Genomic DNA, 22,825 nt, shown 5'->3' on the forward strand with positions numbered 1-22,825 from the left:
AGGAAACCCTGGAAGGAGAGAGTACTGGAGGCAAAGGACAGTTTCCAAAGTGTTGACTGTACTTCAAGTTCTTTGGAGTGAACTGTGCTCCATATAAGTAGCATTATTTTTGTAGATGCTGAGTGGGCACTGAGATGAGTGGGAGCTGTGGGCCTTGAGGACAAAATGTGCATTSCTGGGGAAAGAATCTGCAGTTTAGTAGACTGGATACACCTTTGTGTAGCCATTGATTTGGAGCACCTTTTTAGCTGTGCAAGCTGTAGATTCAGCACATGCTCAGTGTTACTAGGGCCAGTTCAAAGCTGCATGTGGGCACATCCACTCTACTGCTTCAAACTCCTCTTCCTCCCTGTACAGCTGCATATCCTATCTCTGGCTGGTTGGAATGCTGCCTTCTCACTTGATGAGGAAGGATGTGTCCTCACCTTTTGTCCTCTGGGTCACTATTCTCCTTACGCTGTGAATTCGGGTGGAGGGTGAGCAGGAGACTTTCCTTGCTGTGTTTGTTGTCAAGCCCCAGTAGGGGGGRAAAGTCCAGCAGAAACATGGGAGTATAAGGGCTAATTCAGGAGTTCCAGGAGMTCATTGGGCACTACATGGCAAGGCTTTCAAGRGGGAAGAATGTACTRAAAGCAAGTGGATTTCTCTTAGCAYCAAGTGTGGCTGCTGCCTGCACTGGGSTGTTTCTACAGGAGCTCAGCCCCAGCTCTGCTCCTCCCTCCCTGTTTGGCTCAGTCCTCTGCAAAAAACGCTCCCCTTCTGCAATGCCCCCTCTTCCCYGCAACACGAGTTATCCAGCCTCTCCCAGCTTGTGCTTCCTCTCACAATCTGCCTCTTAATGCAGCCAGATGGTCTGAGCTCGCCCACACTCCACACAGGCACCTTCAGCTCCTTGCGCTTGGGGAACGCGCTCGTCTGACCTGCTGCTGGTCAGGGCTGCACCGCCCTTGGGAGAYGGGGAATGTTCGGCTGTTGCAGAGGATGGCTGTGGGAGGTACCCAGGAGCRGCAGCTGTCTTCTGACTGCACCAACAGCCTGCTTACAGCATGACCACATCCCCATGTCTGCATGGACAAATTCCTGATGCTAAAGCTCTGGAGYGTGCTGCTGTGCTTGGGCAACGACGCTGTCCTATGCCGTTTTGTCTCCAGTACTCGGTGCTGGTGTAGGTCCCTGGCCCTGACCTTCTGTCCAGTGCCATTTAATTGCCTTCTGACATAATCTGCACCAATAGCTCAGTTGTTTTCTTTTCACATTTGCATTTATTGGGAACTTTCAGTACATATATGGGTTTTACAAATGATCTGTTACAAGATAACAGTCAACTGTTGCCTTCCCAGTGTTACTCAAGTACTTCCTGTACTGCCAAATGCTTTTGGAGAGCTTTGCCTATCTGGCTGTGAGAGGGAAGTGATTCCAGTTTCTTGCCTTATGTTGTTGTTAAGACATACTGTACCTTAGTGGCATTACCCTGTCTGCATTATGCTGCAGGTTAAGGTTAAACAGTGGTATAAAACTTCCATTTTAATCATGTCAGCTTTAGCTTAAAAGCTACAATCTCCCTTTTTCTTGGAGTTCTGTCTTTTTTCCTTTGAAGTGCTGGATCAAGTGAAGTAGCCCAGACAGGCTTGCACAATACACCCTGAAATATTAAACAACTTGGGAAGTGTTKAAATGACAAGACAATTGAGGCTCATAAACTTGGGATCACTGTGTGATACCAAAATCAAAGCACTGTGTTTGTGAGCTGGCCAGTGCTGCAAGAGAGGCAGTCCCTTGCAAAAGAACCCAGGTTTTAGATTGCTCATATGCAATGCTATGATGTGGATGGATCATTAACAAATATGGTTTGCATAAACAGCCCTTCCCTCTCCTCCTCCCATCCAAACTTCCCTGGCAGTTAGCTAGAAACTGCTCTGGGTGGCCAAGTTCACAGCAGTGGTTAGGGGTCACCTGACAGTCACGTCTGTCTGCCGGCTGGACAAGCTGTCACCCTACAGAGTACTGCCAACAGAAAAGCACCAGGTTACTGTTTAGGGAAAAAAGATACAGTTCAGATCTGTGTTTCCTTGGACAGAGGAGGATTCATGTCAGTGCTGCAGCTCTGCATGTGGAAATGGCCTTGGCCCCAAACACACCCCRTGCTAGGCTTTGGTTATCTGGGCTTCATAGCCACCAGCCAAGACACCCCTACAGAGAACTTGTGGGGTCTCCCCCAWTAAGGACCTTGAGGGGAATGACCCTATGAAGTGCAAAGTGAAACTGTTGGGTAAGCTTATACCTATGCTTTGTTTASAGCAACAGCAACTAACAGGGAATTCCCTCTGGCTGTAAGACCCTCTGCCCTCAGTTGGCCTTCCCCTTGGACTTGTTTCAGTCAGCAGGGAGATAGCACTGAACAGAACTGCTCTTGTTGTCTCCTTCCTGTCTCATTTGACTCTTCTGTCATGTTTGGAAGTTGGGGAGAATTTCAGCAACTCTCCTGCGTAGCTGGTTTCTTCTTTCTTCTCTTTCCCTTTCCTTTTTCATCAGTAACGGGTACTGTCTCCATGCCTTGAATGCGTTCAGTGTAAGTCTCCTTGAAGAAATCAGGGATACAAGGACAAAGTGACAATGTGCAAATGTGTACATAACAYAACAGGCAATCAAAAGAGAACTTCTATTTGAGGGGGAAATTCAAATCTTGAGGATCTGTCCTTTCTGCTATTAGTCAGGGCTATCCCATGTTAAGAATCTACATGCAGACCATTCCACTGATATGTCAATCATGCTGGGGAAAAATAACATACTGCCCTTTTCTATTCCTCTCCACCAAGAACTTTGCTCTTCTCTTTGACAGGATTCATTAGCTGGTGTTTGCTTAGCACTCTAAAGATGAAAGATGTTTTCTGAAAAATAAACAGGGCTTCTGCAAGAAGTTTCCTTAGGAAAAATGCAGGCTCATTTGGTCCAGACCAACCCCTTGGGAGTGAAGGCAGCTGGGTGCCAATTTTTACCTGCTTTTAATCCCATCACAGATGTGTCCTCCCGGGTTCCCCTATGGGCAATAGGGAACAACAGGCCTGTCTAAAGGGTTTGTTATTGCAAGGTCAGAACTGCCTTTCGCCAGTGGGGGAAGAGATAATGAGGAATGACAGGTGATTACGCTTCTAATAGGAGGTCATATTAGAATGAATCCAGTCTCTTCCTGGGTCTGATTTTTCCCTGGTTCCTCCACTTTGCTGGCTTGTTAAATTGTGTACCATTCAGACCTTACTGACACAGCAAGCTAGAACAGGTTTGCTCTACCCCATAAGAGGTGAATTTCATTTAATTCTTCCTCCAGGGTGTGCAGATCCCATAGTAGCTATGTGCAGGCACAGCCTATTCATGACTACATGCAGCTACAGTGCTTCCATGGTAAGGCAGGTGAACATACTTCTGTTTTCTGCTGAACTTTCCCAGTAGTTTTTTTCTTCCTGATAGAATGCATTTTATGGGACAAGGAGTGGACTGGGTGTGTCCAGCTCCAGTTATGACTGGTAGAACTGACTTCTCTAGTTTTTGCTGCCAAGTCAGGCTGGTGATGGCATAAATGTAAAGACTCCTTAAGTAGGATTTCTAGTTGATGAAATTTGGATTTGTGAACTAAATCATCTGCTGTGGACAAAAAAGTACTATGTAATTCCTACACAATCATTTGGCTTTCTATACTTAAAGATTTTCCTAAGGCAGCTTTTAGCAGAAGCTGCATGACCAGATCTGTTAATCAGCTTAGAAAGTTTCAGCTACTTATCCTTACTTAGGCTTTGACTGTATTTTTTTTTTTTTAGATTTAGAAGTCCTGTGAAGGGTGCATAGCATAAACTTAGCATAAACCTCTGCTGATGCTAAACCTTAGCATAAACCATAGAAGCAAAACATCAGCAGTATAGAACCTGTTTCATGTGTTCCTGGGGAGCAGCTGACCTGTCAAAAGTAGTCCCTACAACAATCAACATGGTATATTAAACTGAAGTAAAAAGAACTGATTGTAAGGACATATACTTACTTGTTACTGTGTTCAGTAGCAACTTTCAGCTTTTCCTCTAAAGCCCTTTTTTCCTCCATGACATGATTACACCATACCCAGAAGTACTTCCTTATGAGGCAGACTGTGTGAACGGTACTTGCTCTCTCCTCCTGAGTGGAGAGATAATCCATGTACTGGGGAGGAGGACAAACAAACAAATAGGTAAGAATGGCTTTTTTTTTTTTTTCTTTCAACCTCTGGCCTAATAAATAGAAACAGAGCAGTGCTGAGACTGTGGCAGTGAAGGGTAGTGGGCACAGGAGTGGAGCAAAATCAGCAGGGAGCAGGGTGAGAGAGTGGACAATGGAGGAAGAGTGTGTAGGAGAAAGTTCTGTGTGGAAGAGAGTGATGGAGAGTGARGAGCTGAGAGAAGGTCTCTGAAGAAGAGAATAATGTTGGTGRAATGGGGATAGCATAACTCTACAGAGGTTGTGCTACAGGTGACTGAATTGGCACGGTGGTGAGGGGAAAGCATGGCAGCAACCAGCTCTTTTGGTATCATTTCTCCACTGTGGTGCAGGCCAACCTTTAGCCAGTTCCTGAAGCCCCATCTCAGTAAAATATGGGAATAGAGGTCCTCAGCCTGAGAYATCTTCTCCCTGAGACTCTGCTGGGCGTTCTGCAGCCAAATCATCAGGCATTTCCTCTGCAGGCCCAAGTTGTGGTGCCTTTGTGCCACCTGAATGAAGACAGAAGAGACAGCAGCTGTTTACGTGAACTGGTGACTACCTAAGTATAAAGCCACAGAAAACTGGGTGCACTAGAAAATCCTCTCAGCTTTTTGGGGCCCCCCAAATCCAGATTTCTGACAGCTGGAATAAATTACGGGATCCCACAAAGAGGGGTTGGCAGAAGGAACAAGACCAGTCTCTCTACTAGGCCACTGCTRCAKTTTGARTGAGAAGCTCAGTTTAACTGMCTGTGAATGGGGCAGAGGTATGGACTGTAACAGCTTAGTCCAACCATGTCCATAATGCTGACCAGCAGGGTGGACATACGGAACAGCTTGTATTTGTCTACTTCTTCCCAGCTGGAGGCCTGTGTGCATTTGGTGAAGTGCTGTGAGTAGCTGCAGTTCCAGTGATTTAAATGGAAGCTTTCCAACTTAGCCCTGGGCTCTGGCTAGATCTTCAGGATATGGCTGAGTGTTATCAGTCTCCCTGTGATAAGGGATGCCAACTCAGTCACGTGTGGAAATGTTTCATTAGCAATATTCCTGCATCAAGGTCTCGGAAGCTGCCACTTGCTGTTCTGCACTGAGGATAGGGCCAGGACAGAATAGATTGTTGGATTATCACCTATACTGTCCTGCCATTAGCAATGGCCAACTCTGTACCAGTATCTCTGGAGAGAGGGAAAGCCCTGATGATAGGCTGGGGTTAAMTCCTGCAGCTCAAGTTGCTTGGCGGTATCTGACTGATTAGCTTTGCTGTGGAGTAAGAGAACTGGCAGGCACATGTCATATAACTTTGATTTTTTTTTGTTTAATCCTGTTTAATCAGCTATAAATGAGGATGCCATCCCTGCGGGTTTTTAATGGCTTTTCATGATTATTGTCAGATGGGCTGATTTAAAGAACTCATATAGTGCAGGGTATGCAAGGAGAATTTTTGCTTTTCCATCTCTACCTGGACTAAAAGCCTGTTAAGGCTACTGCTAARTGCTGCATCTATTCTTTCTCCCTTCCTCCTATGGCACCAGTCATTTCCTTTACCCTCAGCACTTACCACCAGGTTTTCTTTGGCTTGCTGCCTCAGCCTTTTCCATGGTACTATTCCCAGCTTTCTGAGAAGGACCTTCTCATAGTGATCTCTAGCCTTTTTCAGGAGCTGCTGCTCTTTCTCCAGCCTCSTCTGCTTCTCCAGTTCTTTCTGCAATACAAAAAGCATTATTAATTCCCTCAGGATGAAGAGGATGTTAAGCAATGAGAATAGATTATCATATTGGAGCTGGAGGTTCTGACCTGACAAGAAACAGGGATCTGCATCATCTTTAGCACTGCAGACCAGACATGGCCCCACACAATAGAACCTGTGTTCTAAAGCAAACTGTTTTGAAAAATTTCCTGGGAGATGATGGTATTCCTGAAGATTCCCTTGGGCTGTGCCTCAGCACTGCAGTTTGGTGTTACTAGCAGACATGCCATCTGTGGCTACCACAAGTGCTGATACAGCAGGAACCTCCTTTSATGTCCAAAATGTGCCCAAAAACTATTCTGAGTTTATGCATGGACCCTAACACTTAATCTAGCCTAAAGAATAGGGGAGGGATGTGGGTATTACATAACTGTATAATATTACTTTTGACTGCTATTCAGGTATGAAGGTCAAACACTCTAAAACACTCAAGTAGAACAGTTGTAGATTGAATTCCTGTAGGATTTCAAATGTGCTATTTGGGTTATTAGGACAGCTCATTTCCAAGTAACAATAATGAAGTGCAGCTAYTCCTAGGTTAGCTCCAAGAAGAGGATGCTTCTATTCTTCAGGTRGAAAGCTGCCCTTGCTATAACTGTCAGGTTTGCTTACTTTGGAATCATGTGTTTGTGACCAGTATCGCTGTGTACATTGGAGGGGTGACGAGAGTGGAAGGAGTCTGAGAGCAGACTGAACAGGCTGCCATTGTTGGGGGCTTATGTAGCTGTATCTCAGCAGAGAATGTCCAGCAGCTGGGACCTCTAGTCCTGCTGAGGGRACAGACAGAATATACCTCATGGCATGTTTGGGACACAGCCTTTCCCGTAACATTGCCACAAAGGCAATGAGTCTGCATTGTGGGTGCTGTGCTGTGGAACTCTGCTCTACCAGTGAAGACCTTCAGTTCACATTATTTTGGCTGCTGACTGAGTAYCAGTGAGTAATGGCTCCTCTTCCCTATCCCTGCTAAAGGGGAAGAAACAGGTAAGGGATTTGGTCACCAGCTTCTGCTGCCTTCTCTCCTCCCGGCGTTTTTCCCGCTGTGCTTCCTTTTCCTCAGCCTCCTTCCTCTGTAGTGCTTCCTCTTCAGCCTTCATCTGGGCCTTGAAATGGAGATAGGYGAAATTTAATTTCATTCGTGTGACCCTTTCCATGAACACACATCTTTAAACTTTCCTAGTATTCCTCTAGTACTGATCAGCACCTGAAACTTCAGAAGGAAGCAGACYTTGTCACATACCAGACATGATCTCTGCTCAACAGTGAACTGTGGAAGGGACAGGAAKGAGAGACTGTCCTTTATACTATTTATATACATATCTATATCTATCTATTTTYCTATGTATGTAAATGTTTATCTTTCTTAGCCCTAAGTTACAGTATTTGTCCACTCTTCCTCTAAAAAAATGTAAACCATACACCAAGTCATTTATTGAGAACTTGATTACTGAAATCTGAATTCCTRGGCTCTGCTCTCAAGTTTCATTTCTACATACAAAGCAGCATTAGGTACCCAAACATTTCATTCCCCAAACACTGAAGATCATACTTTCTAATCCTAATGCAACTTACTAGCAATGTTCTCAGTAACAGTTTAATATCTGAAGTGAAGAAGGTGCCTCTGTTGGTTGTGTATCACAGAATTTGTGGATTAACTMTACAAACATTGTCAGTATCYTCCCTCTTCMGCAGAGATTTGYTAGAAAGATGCAGATTTTTACCAAGCGAGACTGCATGTACTCAAGCTGCACATGACCAGAGGGGAAAGGTACGGAGGGGAACCTCACCACTGCCAGGTCCCATCAAGTGAATGTCTATGTGCATTTCCACCCTTCTYGGCAAAGACAAGCTACAGTCATCGGGTAGGTGTGAAAAAGGTGTTGGAGGGTGGTAAGGGAGGCTGCTTCTAGAACTGCAACTGCAAGATGAAGTGTCTGCCTATGATACATAGCAGGGCTGCTGCTGCAAATGCAGCAGTAACCACTTTTGGTATGTGATAGACATTTGCTTTCCCACAAGTCATAAAAACTCCTGCTTTGGATAAAGGGCCTTTTCTTGGTCCCTGAYTCTGGGGTTAAATCAAGTGTTTCTTTTTACTGGAATGATGTCAAAGACACTTTATATCATTTTCAGCTTCCCTTACCAATTTTTCCTCTGCTTTTCKTTGTTTGGCTTCTTCTAGTTTCCTCTTCTGTTCTGCCCGGTGAATGGCTCTCTCTTCCATCCCTACAGAATCAGGACATAAGGCTTAGTGGAAATGAGCTGTGGTGTAAAGGCAGAAGTTTGGTRAACATGGATGCATCACTCTGTGCCAGGCCCCCACTGCCCTGCCAATACCAACACAGAGGGACTTCCTTTGTGTGGCCTCTTTTGGCCAGCAGTGTCATGAACAAGGCACCTGTAAAGGTTTTTGAGATGAATCAGGACCATGACAATTACATTCACTCCACCCTCCTTACTTGACAGCCACAGCCACAGGCTCAGTTATGAAAGAAGCTGTGTTCAGAGGGTTTGTCCCTGCCTTTCCTGAGGCTCTGGGCACACAATTTAGCAGCAATTGCTCTGAGGTCTCCAGTAAGCTCTAACTGCTTATTTAAAAGCCATTTTATGACAGACAACCTCATTGTCACAATGACATACAGGTACTTGGTCCCACTAGTAACAAACTACTGCTTAATGCTGGTTTTGGAAGATAAATTGCAATGCAGTGATCTTGCTGGCCATCAGCAAAGGTGTTACACACACAACATGCAGAGGAGYTGGGAACCTGTGCTTGCATCTTCTGCAATTGCAAACAAAGCACAAGCTGGAGCAATCAATAACTGGGAAGCATTGAAGTGTTTTGAACACAGTAGGTTTCCTCTGATTCTTTTCTCTTCCCAGCTATCCCAGGATTCTCTGTCAAGGGAAAACCATCCAGTGATAACTTCTTCACTGAATTTTCTGGGGATCTTTAAACACAAGCACTTGAATGCTCTGCCAAATATGCTTGCTGTCTCTAAGGTATACAGCGTTTAGGGAAATCAGGGTAAATTCCTAGGCTCTGCTTGGGAACTAGTTCAGGGCTTGAACTAGGCAGTATTGAAGCTGAACACAGGTAGTGACAGGCAACTATTAATGTTCAACTCACAGTCAAAAAGGTCTGGTGATCCCAAAACTATTGAAACATCACAATCATTTAATTCCAGACAACCATTCATGCAGACTGTCACTACCTGCATTGATTGAGAAGAACTTGACTATGGGATATAACAGAACTTGTTCCTAATTCACTGATGAAAAGGCTGTATTGCATGTTTATTGTGGATGTACTGTTCCAGTGTGGCCAGAGAAGGGGAGAKATCTCACAAAAGGCAGGGATCTGGAGCTCCTTCCCCAGCCTGGCTACTGTTGTTTCACAAAACTTTGGCTAGGCACTTAATTTCCTTTGAAATCTCAACACCTCTGTCAAAGTTGGATGAAAATGTCTGGCTAGTTTAAGGATTACTTGGATGCATGATGAAGGGAATGAGACTAATGGCAAAAAACCCTATACAGCTTCTCTCTCTGAGTCTTGTCAAAGCAGAGACAACCAGAGGTGTTAGGAGTAACTGCCACAACAGTGTACTAAGTGTGGACACGAGGGGTTTGCAGTGTCCCAGTTTTACAGATGCCTGACTCGGGCAGGAAAACTGCTCACCCTCTCACAGCACTGGTCAGGTTGAGAGAGAGAGTGTGGAATTTTACTTGTGTAAGATCATCAACCAGCAAAGCTAAGGCAAAGAGARACATTTCCAGACAAGCTGTTGAGGAAAGTGGTCTGAAATGGTCTTTGCTAWCCAGAACAATACCTTTCAGTATGGGATGAGGTGTGGTCAGCTGGCTGGAGGGTCTTTTGCCTGGCACTGCTGCCCGTGTGTTTTCTGGTCCATGAGAATCAGGCAGGCTGTGAAAGAAAAGAGTAAGGAAAGTCTTCAGTGAATGTGGTCAAACTGTGTCTCACACCTACCACCTATGGCCTTGTAGTTTCTGTTCTCCATTGTGCTCCATTATCCCTGATGCACCTTTCTTCTGCTTGAAATGGGACTGATGCATCCTTGCAAAGAAACCGAGTTCCAGGGCTGCAGCATGGTCTGAAATATGGAGGATGATGCTCTTTTTTTTTCATGACTAAATAGATGCCTTCTGCTACTATAGGTGACACTGGTGTGGCTGTTTCTAAGTGGATCCTGTGTGGATCACCTGGTATCAAGCCACTGCAAAAAGGGAGAAGAGAGAACTGYGGCCAGTCTGATACTTGCCTTGAGGCTAATTCACAGGTGAGAGGAACAGCAGATAGCACCAGCACGACTGAAACGTGCCTGGCAAATTCTGGCTCAATTTGAGTGGGAATGAGACACAATGACTAACTGACACTGCTTTATTGAGGGCATGTACCTCAAAGGGGTTGTATTTTTGCATCTGGATTGTTTTTCCTCCCTGGCTTGAGAAACAGAATTGTTAAACGTCTGGGTTAGAGTTGTAGCTTGTGCTGCCTCTTCTTTATCTCTGCTCAGCTTCTGATTTTCCTGCAGTTTAAGGATCAGCTCTTGCTGTTTCTGAAGCTGCTGCCTCTGCTCCTCAATCACACGCTGCTGGAAGGCGTGACGGTGCTCAAAACAGCTACCATAAGCAGGAGATGTCTTTGGTCCAGGTGCCTGAAACTGCTGCAGGACAGTGGCTATTTGATTCCTRTGCACAGCCTGGTCCTGGGCACTCAGGGCTGCAGGTTTTATGGTAATCTCCCAGGCAACTTTAGGGTTTCTGCAGAAATGAGATGTGTGRACATCCCCACAAGACTGGTCTCTGGTCTGATCAGGCTCTTTCTGTATGAGGCAAGTTTCAGTTGGCTAGGGAAAAGAAAAAGAAATGAGGAAAATTTGGCATTGGTTAAATCTAAGCACTCTTGTGGCCTTCCTGCATAGTGTTTTTTTAATGCAAATCTAGTGAGATGCCTGAGAAGTAGGGTAATCTCAGTATGCAATCTTTATCCAGTCAGGCCAGAGGGGCCCCATTAGGCAYAAAATGGGAGGCTGTGGGAAAGAACTCTTAAGGAGCTGAGTGGCATTTCACCAGGAGGACAAAATCCTGATCAGGAAGAGCTCTGGCAGGAATACATCCTGACTATTTTGTTAGGGAGCACATCTTAGGACAGACAGCTCATTTCTCCGGGATTAGCACATTCCCTTTTGGACTGTGTTGTCCCCTCAGAGCTCAGATGGAGAATAAAATTAAAAACAGTTCTTGAAGTGATCTACACAGCTGATCTGCTGAACGGTCCCCTTTTAGATGGAAGCCTACAAGGTGCTGCTTCCTCGTGCCTCTTTTGCAGCTTTGATATATGTTACCATGAAACAGGTGAACAGCGGGGAATGAGGCTGCACCTTTTCTGACACATGGTTATTTTCTGAAGAGGCATCAGTTACAATGTCTGCTTTCTGATTCCTAGGTCAAAGCCTAAATTTAGTCCCATTCCTCCAGCACAAAYTCTACCAGTGCAGCGGAAGAAAAACATGGACCTACTAGGATAGTATAAGCACTGAAAGAAATCAACTTTTGCTTCCACTTAAGCAAACAGAAAGCTTGACCTGTAATATGTGTGTGTGAGCTCTAGTACTGACATCAGGATACTGCTGTGGTACAGGTTTTATAGACACAAAGGAAGCTMAGGATCCAACCTGATAAATTACAATTTAAGGAAGCAACCTCCAATTCTCCTCTCTTACTTCTTTGTGATGYGCATTATCCTGAAACAGCCAGTGACAGCCTTTTTTTTTCCCCCATTCTTAAAAGCTGGAGAGCTGCACTGGCATGAAAAATATCTCTTGTCATGCAGTCAAGTTATTCTTTTTAAGTCTAAGCTGSCATCAAAGATGTAACTAATCTCTCAGTAAAAGTGATCTGGGGGTGGGACGCTCACTGCGACTCTGAGTACATGAAGGGTTGTTCTTTGGCAACGCTAGAGATTATTTTTARAACTCATCCATTGTCCTTCACATTTGCCTCTGAKTTTTTGAATTCTCTCCTRAACAGTTGCAGCAGGTATTTGGGGSTCACCCTGGRAAAGAAGCTTTCCTCTGKSACAGTGTACTCTTTATTTCAGACTACATAAAGTAAGTATTTTCTAAGAGTACTGAGATGCCAACAGGTGAAACTACGTGGCAAGGATTTACCTTGTCTTGCTGTAAATCTTGATGATGGTTTAGTTTTGCTGTCCCAGGCTTGTTAACCTCCGGTGGCCTGTCCCCACCTTTCCCCAGTAACACAGCCTCCAGCAGCTGTTCCATCTTTCTCTTTGTCTGCTCCCTCTTGATCTGCAGCTCTCGCTTTTCCGTCTCYGCTCGGCTCCAGTGCTGCCAGGCCAGAAAGCAGCAGCGCAGGAGCCGTCGCTGGTCATGCTCCACAGCCAGTTGGGTTTTCCTGAATGAGAAAACATTTGTGTTATGGCAGGAGTGAGGCTTCTGCCAAGGCACGAAGCCACATCGTCCCATCATTTCCTGAGCCTTTTCGTTGATTAATTCTGAAGGCCTTCTGAAGCTGTACAGAGCTCTTCTAAGGAGTGGGAGGGCAGAAAGGATGCCTTCTATTCTGAATTCAGTTTCCCTAGTTCACATTTTGCAATTTCYTGTGTCATCTCTGGGATGCAGGATATTTGCAAAAGAGGTATCRTGTTCCCTGGCCAGCTGCACATGGSRAAGTGACAGTGTGTCACTACTGCAGTCTGCCAGACACCTGCAAGAGCAGTATTTCCTCTGGATGATAGGGAATTCATCCAACAGCCTCCTTACTGAAAGGCACTGGCCAAAACCATCTCTGCTATGCTTCCACTGAAACAGCAAATACATTAATCAGGAATAAATTTGGCAACTCMTATTCTCTGGAGTCCAGAGCAAGCCAGGGTGAGATTTCTAGGAAAAATACCTACAGAGAGACTGAGATACAGGCTTGTTGGAAAGTGCTAAAGCTCTTGTTTATATCTATCTTCCTTTTCATCTGTGCCCTAACGCCTCTGGCAGACTGCAGGCAGTGTAGCAATTTTCTCAAAAAGCTGCTGTTTYCCTCCTGCTGGATAACTGACAAGCTCCTTTCACAGTCCCTGATCACTGCTCTGCCCAAGTAGGGCTGCRGTAGGAGGAATTCCATAGTAGAGGGTCACTACCTGTTTTGATCTTGGAGATGAAATTCCCATTGCTGTGTCTCCTGCTCTACTTTCTGGGCCCAGGTATAGTTTCTCCAAGCTCGCAGGGCCTTTAGTTGACATCTCCAGTCAGCAAGGGCTCTGGCTTTTCCCATTTTAATTCTTTGCTCCAAAATGACTTTCAGCCAAGCAGAGAAATGTCGTTGCAAGCACTGCATGGGAGAGTTTTAGAAAACCAATGAGCAAGAYACAGCCTGTCACAAAAATACAGATCCTCTCCACCCTTTGCCTATTCTGACTTTCCTTTTCGAGATTCTTTTTAGAATCCTAATTTTCAACAATTACCTTGGGGTTTAAAAAAAAAAAAGTAATGCAGAGCATGTGTGCAGATCTTCTAGAAAAAGCAGAAAGTGTCTAGAAAGAGACTTCWTATCATGGGGCTCTATGCTTTGGAGTGAAATGCCCTTAGTTCACTAAGTGTAAAGGCATGAAATGGGTGARGAACATAGAATTTCTAGAGACAGGAAAAATATTTTCAAATCTAGAAATGTCTAAGATGCTACAGGTAAGCACRTATCTGTGAAGAAGTGCTGCTTTTTAATTTTTTTTAACTTAGACAAAAATCAAGACACTTCTAGAGTGAATTTATGACACGGTTTCAGCTTATTCTTGTTCCAGTAGGAAGCCAAACCTTTCCCCTATTGTGTAATTATGCTCGCTGCCTTTGGGAGTAATTTACATTGTACAGAGCAGCAATTTGCTATCTAATCTAGCCCGTAATTCTAGCCCTGTCACTGCAGATACTGATCATTTTGATCCTCCATGTGGGTCGGGTCAACTCACAGGACTCTGCTGTTTCCCTTTTGTCAGAGTGTCTTGTGTTAATTGCGTTCCTCTCTCACTGAAATCTTCAAATGGAGACTTACAAAACGTCAATGCATTAGCTATTTCTTTCTGCTTTAGGAAAGTAATCAAAGTGTCACTATTGCTTAGCTCAGCCAAGCTGTGGCTTCTTACAGTACACCAGTCCTGAATTGTTCTGTAGTTTCATTCAGGCATATCTTCACAGCTTAGACAGTGCTGGAGAGAGGTTGTGTACTGCTAAACAGCAGCCAAGCTCATATCCAGCAGATGGATTGAGCTGTGAGGAGAATTACCACAAAAGCTGTGGGATTCTTCTGCTGAAAAAACCCTAACTGTAGATATATAGACATCAACGATGATGACTGCTCTATTAATTAAAAAAATTATGTGATAGATRGCATTCATACCTGCACTCAGGAAATTTATTCCTTTTCCTGAAACTGCACATATAAAATCATGCAGTACTGAAAGATCATTCTTTAGTTGCAAGTATTTGATACGTGTTTAACCCAGACCATAGTACCAGAATAAAAAAAAGGTAAAACAAAGAGGTTCCTATTAGGAATTATTGACATTTATTTATCTCAAAAGAGCTGTTGCAGTAACACAGAATATCCTATTGTACCCAGTGGAAGGGGATCCTTGTGGAACCTGTTACTGTGGATGTGCTGGCATGCATTAACTCTCAGAGACACAGCTCAAAATTCATCCCAGGTTGCAGCATTTCTCCTTCCTTGTTCCTGAACTAGGGTCTGCAAGGCAATCTTTAAAATGCCTTCCYCCACACACAATTAGGGCTTCTCACGCTTTTTTTCTGCCACTTTCCCCTTTTACTTCCTTTCTTAAGGGAAAACAAACCTCACTCCACTGCCTCCTCTGTACATCTCCTTATTTCTTGATTGCAGAAGTCTTTATGTTCTCATCTGTCTTGAGAGACACATCTTTTCCACAATTCTAAGTGAAATGTCCCACTGAGTACATGTGAGGCACAGGCCCAGTGGGGYTGGCACCTCAGGATTTCTTGCTCCCAGTCTTACAAGATACTTTTTGCCCTTGCTCTCCTACTTTCCTGGTATCAGGAAGTCTTGGAAAAAGTAAAAACTTCTGCATGACCAGGACTTTTTACTTCAGTTTTGCAAATGGTAGCCAAGGGCAGGTAGCTGAGTCTCAAATAAAAAAGGTGATGATACTCACTCTCTGCTCACTGGTGTGAATCCTGCGCAGCAGCTCCTGAGTCTTTCTCTGTTTCTCCTCTCCTTGTTCTTCACTCTTCAGAACTAGGGATGGTGACACAGTAACAGAYACCTCCTGCACTGACAGCTTCTCATTTTTTTCTTGTCTCTTCCCCTCCCTGAAAAGTGAACAAACACACAGATCTAAGATAATGATATATAATCTCATACCTTCTCTTTTTGGCCAATTCTAAGAGAACCACCTCTACAGCTTAGACAGTTGCTGATTATTTTAACTTGCCCTTCTTAAAAACCGCCTCTGTAATGGTTTGGGGTCCCAGAGATTAAACAGTCCGGAGCATTTTCTAAATATAGAAGCCAGAAGAAAGTAGTAAACAATTTCACTAAATATTTCATTAAAGCACTTGTATGAGAGTATTTAGGATCTCAGGGCTGCCTAAGTAAATAAATGGTGCCCCTAGAAGTGACATCTCTGTGACAATCCAAGGTTGGCAAAAGAAAAAAATTATGTCTCTGCAGAATTCTCAGCCAAGAATGCTCTTTATCCTTTCCTAAAAAGCAAAGTATTGCAAGTGCTGGATTTTCAACACAGACTATGGGGTTTTTTTGGTTTTTTTTTTTGTGTATTGGCTTTCATGTGGTATTAGATGCTCACAAGGCTGGATGCAGCAAGAGAGCTGATGGAGAGAATGCACAGTGGTGCAAGCACACTCCTACTTTGTGATTCAGTGCACATACTGTAATGGCTGAGGTGAGGRTAACACTACTCTTAGCCCACCCTCCCACTCATTAAAAACTCTGCCACTGATGTTGGTAACAAAGGACTAAAATGTTTTGGGAGAGTTCAGACACAATAATAGCTTTTTTTTTTGTGATCAGCACTGGTCTTACATTTAAAAAATGGACCGGTAAGTGGTTTTTGTATCTCTCCACGCCCCGCCCCTTTCTTACATTCTCCAAACCTTTGCCATGGCATGCTTCTTCTCACTCATGTCCTTTCGCAGCTTCACCATTTCCCTCTGGATCTCCTCCTCCTCCTTTTTAGCCTGCAGGGCCTTCTTTCTATCCTCCTCCTGTGCTCGGAGCCTGGCCGCAGAGAGAATTGCTTTCTTCAGGGACTCTTCTTGTCTCTGAAGCTCTAAAGCCTTCTGATGTCTCATTCTGTTTTCTTTCACCTGGGAAGGAGGAAATCAGCAAAAGTCAAGGCAAACATCAAAGGCTGAAGAATTTGAAGYTCACTGTACACTGCCAGAGTGGGTCACAATCCACCTTTCAGCAATCCATCAATTCAGCAAGAAACCCTATCCATAGCTGGCACTGACTGGAGAGATTCTGCTCTTGACTAGCAAAACACTCCATGTGAGAGAGTGAAATTAAACCAATATTCCTTAACGGGAGCAAACTCAGAACTGACTGCTGTGGCAGCTTTTCCTGTCAATCTTCAAAAAAAGGAGGGAAACCTGAACAGYTTTAGTAAAAGCTGACTGTGCAAGCTATTGCTGAATGGCTAATGTGCATATGGAAATGCAGTAATGTTTCAGCTGAACTGGGAAAGAGCATCTTCGGGTAGTTGCTTCCAAGTCAGAGATTATTGCAGGCTGTGAGAGAATACTGGCRAAGTATCACTGAGCATTTACTCTAATCCTATAATCCTCCATCTTATTCCTTTTAACTGAGCTGCCTTGCCTGCCCACCTGCTTGTGTCTGAGCTCCATGATTATTCGTGGATCTGTACATTTCTTTTTTTCCTTGATCTCTTCAAGTCTAAGTTGTTTTGCTATCCCACGGTTCACAACATCACTCTGCAAAAGATGCTGTAGGTATTTCTGGACAGAAGAACTTTCCATTTCACATTCCAGATARCTGCACAAGTCTGAAATGAGAAATTTAGATTATCTCAGGCTAGTCTGAAATGAATAAACCCTTCTGTCTCAGATCACAAAGCCTAATGTAATTAAAGGGATCACTTCCTCCGACTGTGAATGCATTTCTGATGAACGCAGACACACTGAGTGCACTCCATTTATCCCCAGAGTCTTAATCAAGTCTCCCATTGAACACGCTAGAGCAATAACAATGTTTCATCCATTTTTTACTGTCTTGCCTCTGAGCATCTCAAACGGCTGTATAAACTTGACAGGCCTCAAAAATACCTGTTCATAAAGAAAAAAACATCCTCTTTTACAAACTGAGGCATTGAATGTTTATGAGGTGCATTTATACAGCCCTACAGCAAGATRCTGTAAGAGCTGGGGGACAAAAATGATCACATTTAATCTTCTTTCTACTGAGTCCACTGTCCTGGCCTCAAAACAACTGTTACCTCTCAGTGTAACAAACCATGAGACTTGACCTTCTCCAGCACAGCCCCAGAGAGGATGTCAGGACCAGCTTTGCAGTGCTCTCACCATCAAAGTTCTCATGCTTCGGAGGGGCTGCAGAAGGCTCTTCCCGAAAGAGAGAGTCAACTTCCTCTTCTCCATCACTCAGCTCCAGTTGCAGTTTGGACTTTATCCAGTAACTGAGCAGCTCTTGGGCTATCATGAAGAAAGAGACTGATGATTTCACTTGTGTAAAAAAAACAGATGGGTACATGTAAACTAGCAATACTCTGGGATAATTATATCACTGGCTGGGAATGAACTGAAAGGTAATCTGCAACAGAAAATGGAATAAAGCTAATAGTTCTATTCTCATCTTTTTGATCTACAAAAGAACAGGAAKAGGAGGTGGCAAACGTGTTCCCTGTCACATATACCACAATTTAATTCTTCTCCACCTTATTTTTCCTACCATGATTCTGCATGCATTTAGATCACCTGYGATTATTTTACAGCATTTATCAAGAAGATGGAATTCACATGAKGTATGAGAGATAGCTTTCCTATGCTTTACCACTGCACTTGCAGGCACTTAGATGGTTTCCACATGTACAGCCAAGGTTGTCATATGGTAAATTCAAAGGAATGACTGTTTGGACAAACTTTTGCTTCATGGGTACAGGTTAACCCTTTGCAAGTACCACAGGAAGAACTGGTGAGTCTAATTATAAATCTGTCAGGTGGCAAACTTCACCTGGGACTACCTGTACTCAGGGTTAAAACTGCAACTACAGGCATGCACCCATGACAGATATAGTACTCCTCAGTGAGTTCAAATGTCTAATGAACAACTGGGTATGAAGTCCATCAATGGATGGTTTGCATCTCCATTCTTCTGTGGAAAAATGAAAAAAATTCCCTTTTCAGGGTTCCTTCTCAAAAGCAAGGTCAGCTCGTGTGTCTGGTGCCTCAACAAACCAGCTGGCCTTACTGCATGGGTGGCCAAGCTGCTTCTGAAGCAGGACACAGGGCTGTAAAATGCAAGGCATCAGGAGCTGCCCYACGAGAAGTGGAGCCATCCTCAGCCATCCATGTGGTGAGGATGGACAAAAAGCCAAGATCTCTGCAGCTACTGTAGTGTGAGTCATTACCTGTAAAGGACACAGTCAGTGGACAGGAGCAAGCAGCTGCTCAAAATATCTGCTCCTAACACAAAGTGAAGRTGCTCCCTGGTATTTCTAAGGCAAYAAAACCTTTCTCAAACTGTCTTTAAAAATGGTGCATCTTTTGAAGAAAGCATAAATCCAATATTTGTGGCCCTTCAAATCACTTATTCTCTTTCATAATCTCTCTGGACAGATCAGAAACAGAGAATTGTATCTGATAACAGAAAGAAGTGCAGAAAACAACCTGTCACTTGGAGAAGGATTACATTTTTGACTGGGATTTGTGATCTTSTCATAACTGGTGTAAATGCATTCTGGCACTTATCGATACCTTTCTTTAAACAGTGTAGTTAATACCATAAAGTATTCTAATAATGGATTGCAGGTAGAAKAATTTCAGCTGAGCTAGGAACAATCCTGAGGGACTAGTAGCTGTAAAAAAGAAAATCTTAGCAGAGAAGGGCAAAGAAAAATAATAAAGAAACATGAGGAAAGCAAGCAACCTTCCCAAAGGAAAAGACAAAACTTTTCACCAAAGCAAAGACAGCTCGTTTGGAAAAACAGTGCTGTGTAATGCATTCAYACAGTGCACTGTAAGCATGTAAGTGTATTCCATGCTATTAGTTAAACCCTCAATGATTAAAAGTGAAACAGCTGACTTAATGTATTGAAGGGGATGCTCTTAAGATGTGTCATCGTCCCATTCTGTAATGCTGACTTTGGATTCTTAAAAGAATGGTTAACTCAGTTTCTAAAATCTTGTCTCCTATCAACCTTTTACACTGCAGATCTATTTCTAGCACTGATGGGTGATAACTTCCCTTCTTTTTGTTTTTTAAAGCTATCACAGCTTTACTTTCAAACTGCAGCAAGCACTTTTGGCTGCAGGCTTTACAAAAGAAATATTTAGTTGGCTATTTAGTGAGGAAAATTTTGCATGGGAATCAAAACAAAACCACAGACAGATGTGAAATTATATTTGAAATTTACACAGCAACTCAGTTTGCACATCTAGCCTTCTATCAGAAATACGGCAGGTGGTTTCACCTGGTTTCCTATAGCCCACTAACTTGGTTTTGACCATACAGTGTGTCAAGGGCAGTTCTTATCCTTGTCCTGATCTGGTATCTCCAGGAGACAGTTTATCATTCTCTTAGGTATGCTATTTAAGATCTACCTTGAACTCCAGTAATTGATCCTTCTTATGCTTTTCTCCATTAGATGAAAAACATCTTACTAGGAACTCTTTCTTGTGAATTCAAGCTTTCCAAGAGCCTTTTCAGATCAGAACCACAAAGCTGGACCAAGAACACTTTGTTTTAGGCAGCTTGTGCCAAGCAGAATTTTAGCTCACCTTCCTCATGAGCCTCACGATGATCCTGCAGATATTTTGCAGTTGCCAAACGTGTCACAGGACCCCAAGACCCCTGTGGATACCTTGACTTTTGAAGGGTAAAAGCTTCAGAAACAGCATACTCAGAGGCTTGGTCCACTCTCTTTAAATAAAAGAACGGARAACATTACTAAGGATATTAATTTTTACACTTTCTGTATCCACATTTCTCCTCCAGAGAGAAAACATGAGTGGGAAAGTAACACAAAACAGCGTGGCTGTTATAAGGAATAGATTTCTTCAGGAATGCATTTCTATGACTTCTCAATTGGATAAACTGGACTTAGAAGTCATTAAGCAATAAACACTCATTTGGGAATTAGTGCCAAACAGAGAGAGAGAAGGGAAACACCCATCTCCTGCAGGCTGGATAGAGACTAGCTGAGCTAGTGCCCAGCAACCAGCAACTATGAAATTTGATATCAGCTTTTTGTCATAGCAAGGCTGAGAGACTTCCTGTCCCATATTCACCTCTGTGAAATGTTAATGGTCCTGACCTGTCACTGTGTTTTCATGAGTAACACCTATGCCCCAGACAGTCCATATTTCTGAACTCCTCCCCACTGTGCTGCTGCCAGAGGCCCGAGATTCTGCCTGAGGAAGTGGATGCACACTCCTACCTGCCACAATAAGCAGGCTGAAGGTGGGAGCATGGGTGTACCCAAGGAAGCAAAMCAAAGAGAACCTCACCCTAGAATTCATTTCCTTTGATGTCAGGTGATTGTAGGTGCAGGACAGCTTTAAGATAAATCTCTTGTATTACTTGCCCATAAAACCTGCAGCACTGCTCAACAGCAAGTTTTGTGTGTTGAGTTTTATGCATAGCAACAAGACACCTTACTCTTCAGAGCTGGGGCTGGAAGAAACCTTGTCCTCCAGATGAGTCTCCCCGCTGATGGGAATGCACAGGGATATCTTTGATAACACTAAGTTGGATGGGAGTATTGCTCTGTTTGAGGGCAGAAAGGCTCTGCAGCAGGGTCTGGACAGGCTGATTGATGGGCTGAGGCCAACTGCATGAACTTCAACAAGGTCAAATGCCAGATCCTGCATTTGCATCACAACAACCCCAGGCAGCCCCTACAGGCTGGGGGAAGAGCGGCTGGAAAGCTGCCCAGCAGAAAAGGACCTGGGGGTGCTGGCTGACAGCAGCTGAATGTGAGCCAGGAGTGTGCCCAKGTGGCCAATAAAGCCAATGGCWTCCTGGATSAGCAACAGTGTGGSCAGCAGGACCAGGGYAGTGAYTGTCCCTCCGTACTCRGCACTGGTGAGCCCCTTGAGTCCTGTGTCCCCTTCTGAGTCCCTAAATTCAGGACAGACATCGAGGTGTGTATCCAGAGGAGTGCAAAGCTGCTGAAGGGTTTAGAGGAGCAGTTGAGGGAACTGGGATTGTTTCATGWGCAAAAATGGAGGCTCAGGGGGGACCTTATCACTCTCTGGAAGGAGGTCATAGCCAGGTGGGGGTTGGTCTCTCCTTCCAGGTACTAAGTGACAAGGGTAAGGGGGAATAGCTTCAAGTTTTGTCATGGGATATTTAGATTGGGTATGAGGAAAATATCTCTTCACTGAAAGGGAGGCCAGGCTTGAAACAGGCTCCCGAGGAAAGGGGTCGAGTCACTATCCCTGGAGGTGTTCAAACAACCTGTGGATGTGACTCTTGTGGACATGATTTAGTACTGAATGTGGTGGTGCCGAGTTAATAGCTGGGTTCGACCATTTCAGAGGTCTTTTCCAACCTWAACGATTCTGTGATTTTCAACCAGCTCAGGTTGCTCAGAGCCCCGTCTAACCTGACCCTGAATGTCACTTGCTCAAGTTATTCCGCCTTGACCCATTGTTTCAAGCTATCTGATCGCCAGGGACTAAGAAAACCCACGGCGTCCCAGCCTCCCTTGTCTCTCCCTGAACCCGAGCTTCCAGCGCGGAGTTCCCACCCTTTGGCAAACCACAGAGCCCTGTGAAGCCTCATCCCTGATCCTGACCCTAACACCTGATGATTTTTGCTTTTCCTTTACGCTTCTGTACCCCCTATGCATCCGCCTGTACCCCTTAGTCCACATGCTTGTAATTCATTCCTGAAGCCTGATATTCCAGCTTAGTTTAGGCGTTCTGCTGTGCAGAGAAACCAAACATCCTCAGGAAGGAGTCAGTGTGCCCTGTGCTATCTTAAACCCGAGCTCAGCCTTGGGTGAAGCCTTCTGTCCAGAACATCTTGTGTAAACTGGGCTCTGGCCYCATCTGGGGGGRGATTCATTAGAATAGRGRGACATTACTGCATTTGTTAAGTTTCTTATTGGGGAATCCTAGATAGATATGCTAATTCCTGAAACCTATAAAACTTGTACCCGTGCTGTACACGGGTGTGCATTCTGCCATCAAGTTGTGCACCTGGGATCCCAAATACCGAGGTAAAACCCTTTTTATCCCTTTAACCGTGTCTGTGTCATTATTAAAAACTGGCCTTTCGAGGCAACAACCCTGCCATGCTAAGCGCCCGGGATCCCAGGGAAGCGGGATCCCAGGGAAGCGAGATCCCAGGGAAGCGGGATCCCAGGGAAACGTCCCTCCCCCGGCGCCCCCCGAGCCACTGAGGGCGAGCGGGCCGCGCTCCCGCCGCCTCGCCCCGTTACCTGCGGGAGGCGCTGCCCGCGGAGCAGCCCCGGCCGCCGCCGCCCCGTGAGGGCCATGGCCGCGCCAGGCACCGCCGAGCACCGCCCGCCCCTCTCGGCCATGGCAACGGAAGGGCGGCGCCCGCCGCCGGCGCT

General features: G+C 44.6%; 1 protein-coding gene across 1 annotated transcript; it reads right to left on the reverse strand.

Annotated features, from left to right (window-relative positions):
* Nucleotides 1–1,233: 1,233 nt before the first annotated feature.
* On the reverse strand, nt 1,234–22,792 carry CCDC191 (coiled-coil domain containing 191). The gene is made up of 16 exons (XM_057364216.1): nt 22,691–22,792; nt 20,022–20,163; nt 17,589–17,717; nt 16,875–17,053; nt 16,132–16,355; nt 15,182–15,338; nt 13,145–13,335; nt 12,159–12,405; nt 10,384–10,835; nt 9,798–9,892; nt 8,111–8,193; nt 6,969–7,070; nt 5,779–5,922; nt 4,578–4,730; nt 4,031–4,185; nt 1,234–2,578 (listed from the first exon to the last, which is right to left on the reverse strand). Exons 1-16 carry the CDS (start codon nt 22,790–22,792, stop codon nt 2,446–2,448), a joined length of 2,688 nt encoding a protein of 895 aa, XP_057220199.1. The 3' UTR covers nt 1,234–2,445.
* Between the last annotated feature and the right edge of the window lie 33 nt (nt 22,793–22,825).

Source organism: Malurus melanocephalus, unplaced genomic scaffold (assembly GCF_030028575.1).
Source record: "Malurus melanocephalus ecotype Western Australia unplaced genomic scaffold, MMel_1.1 scaffold_36, whole genome shotgun sequence".
NCBI classification, from domain to species: domain Eukaryota; kingdom Metazoa; phylum Chordata; class Aves; order Passeriformes; family Maluridae; genus Malurus; species Malurus melanocephalus.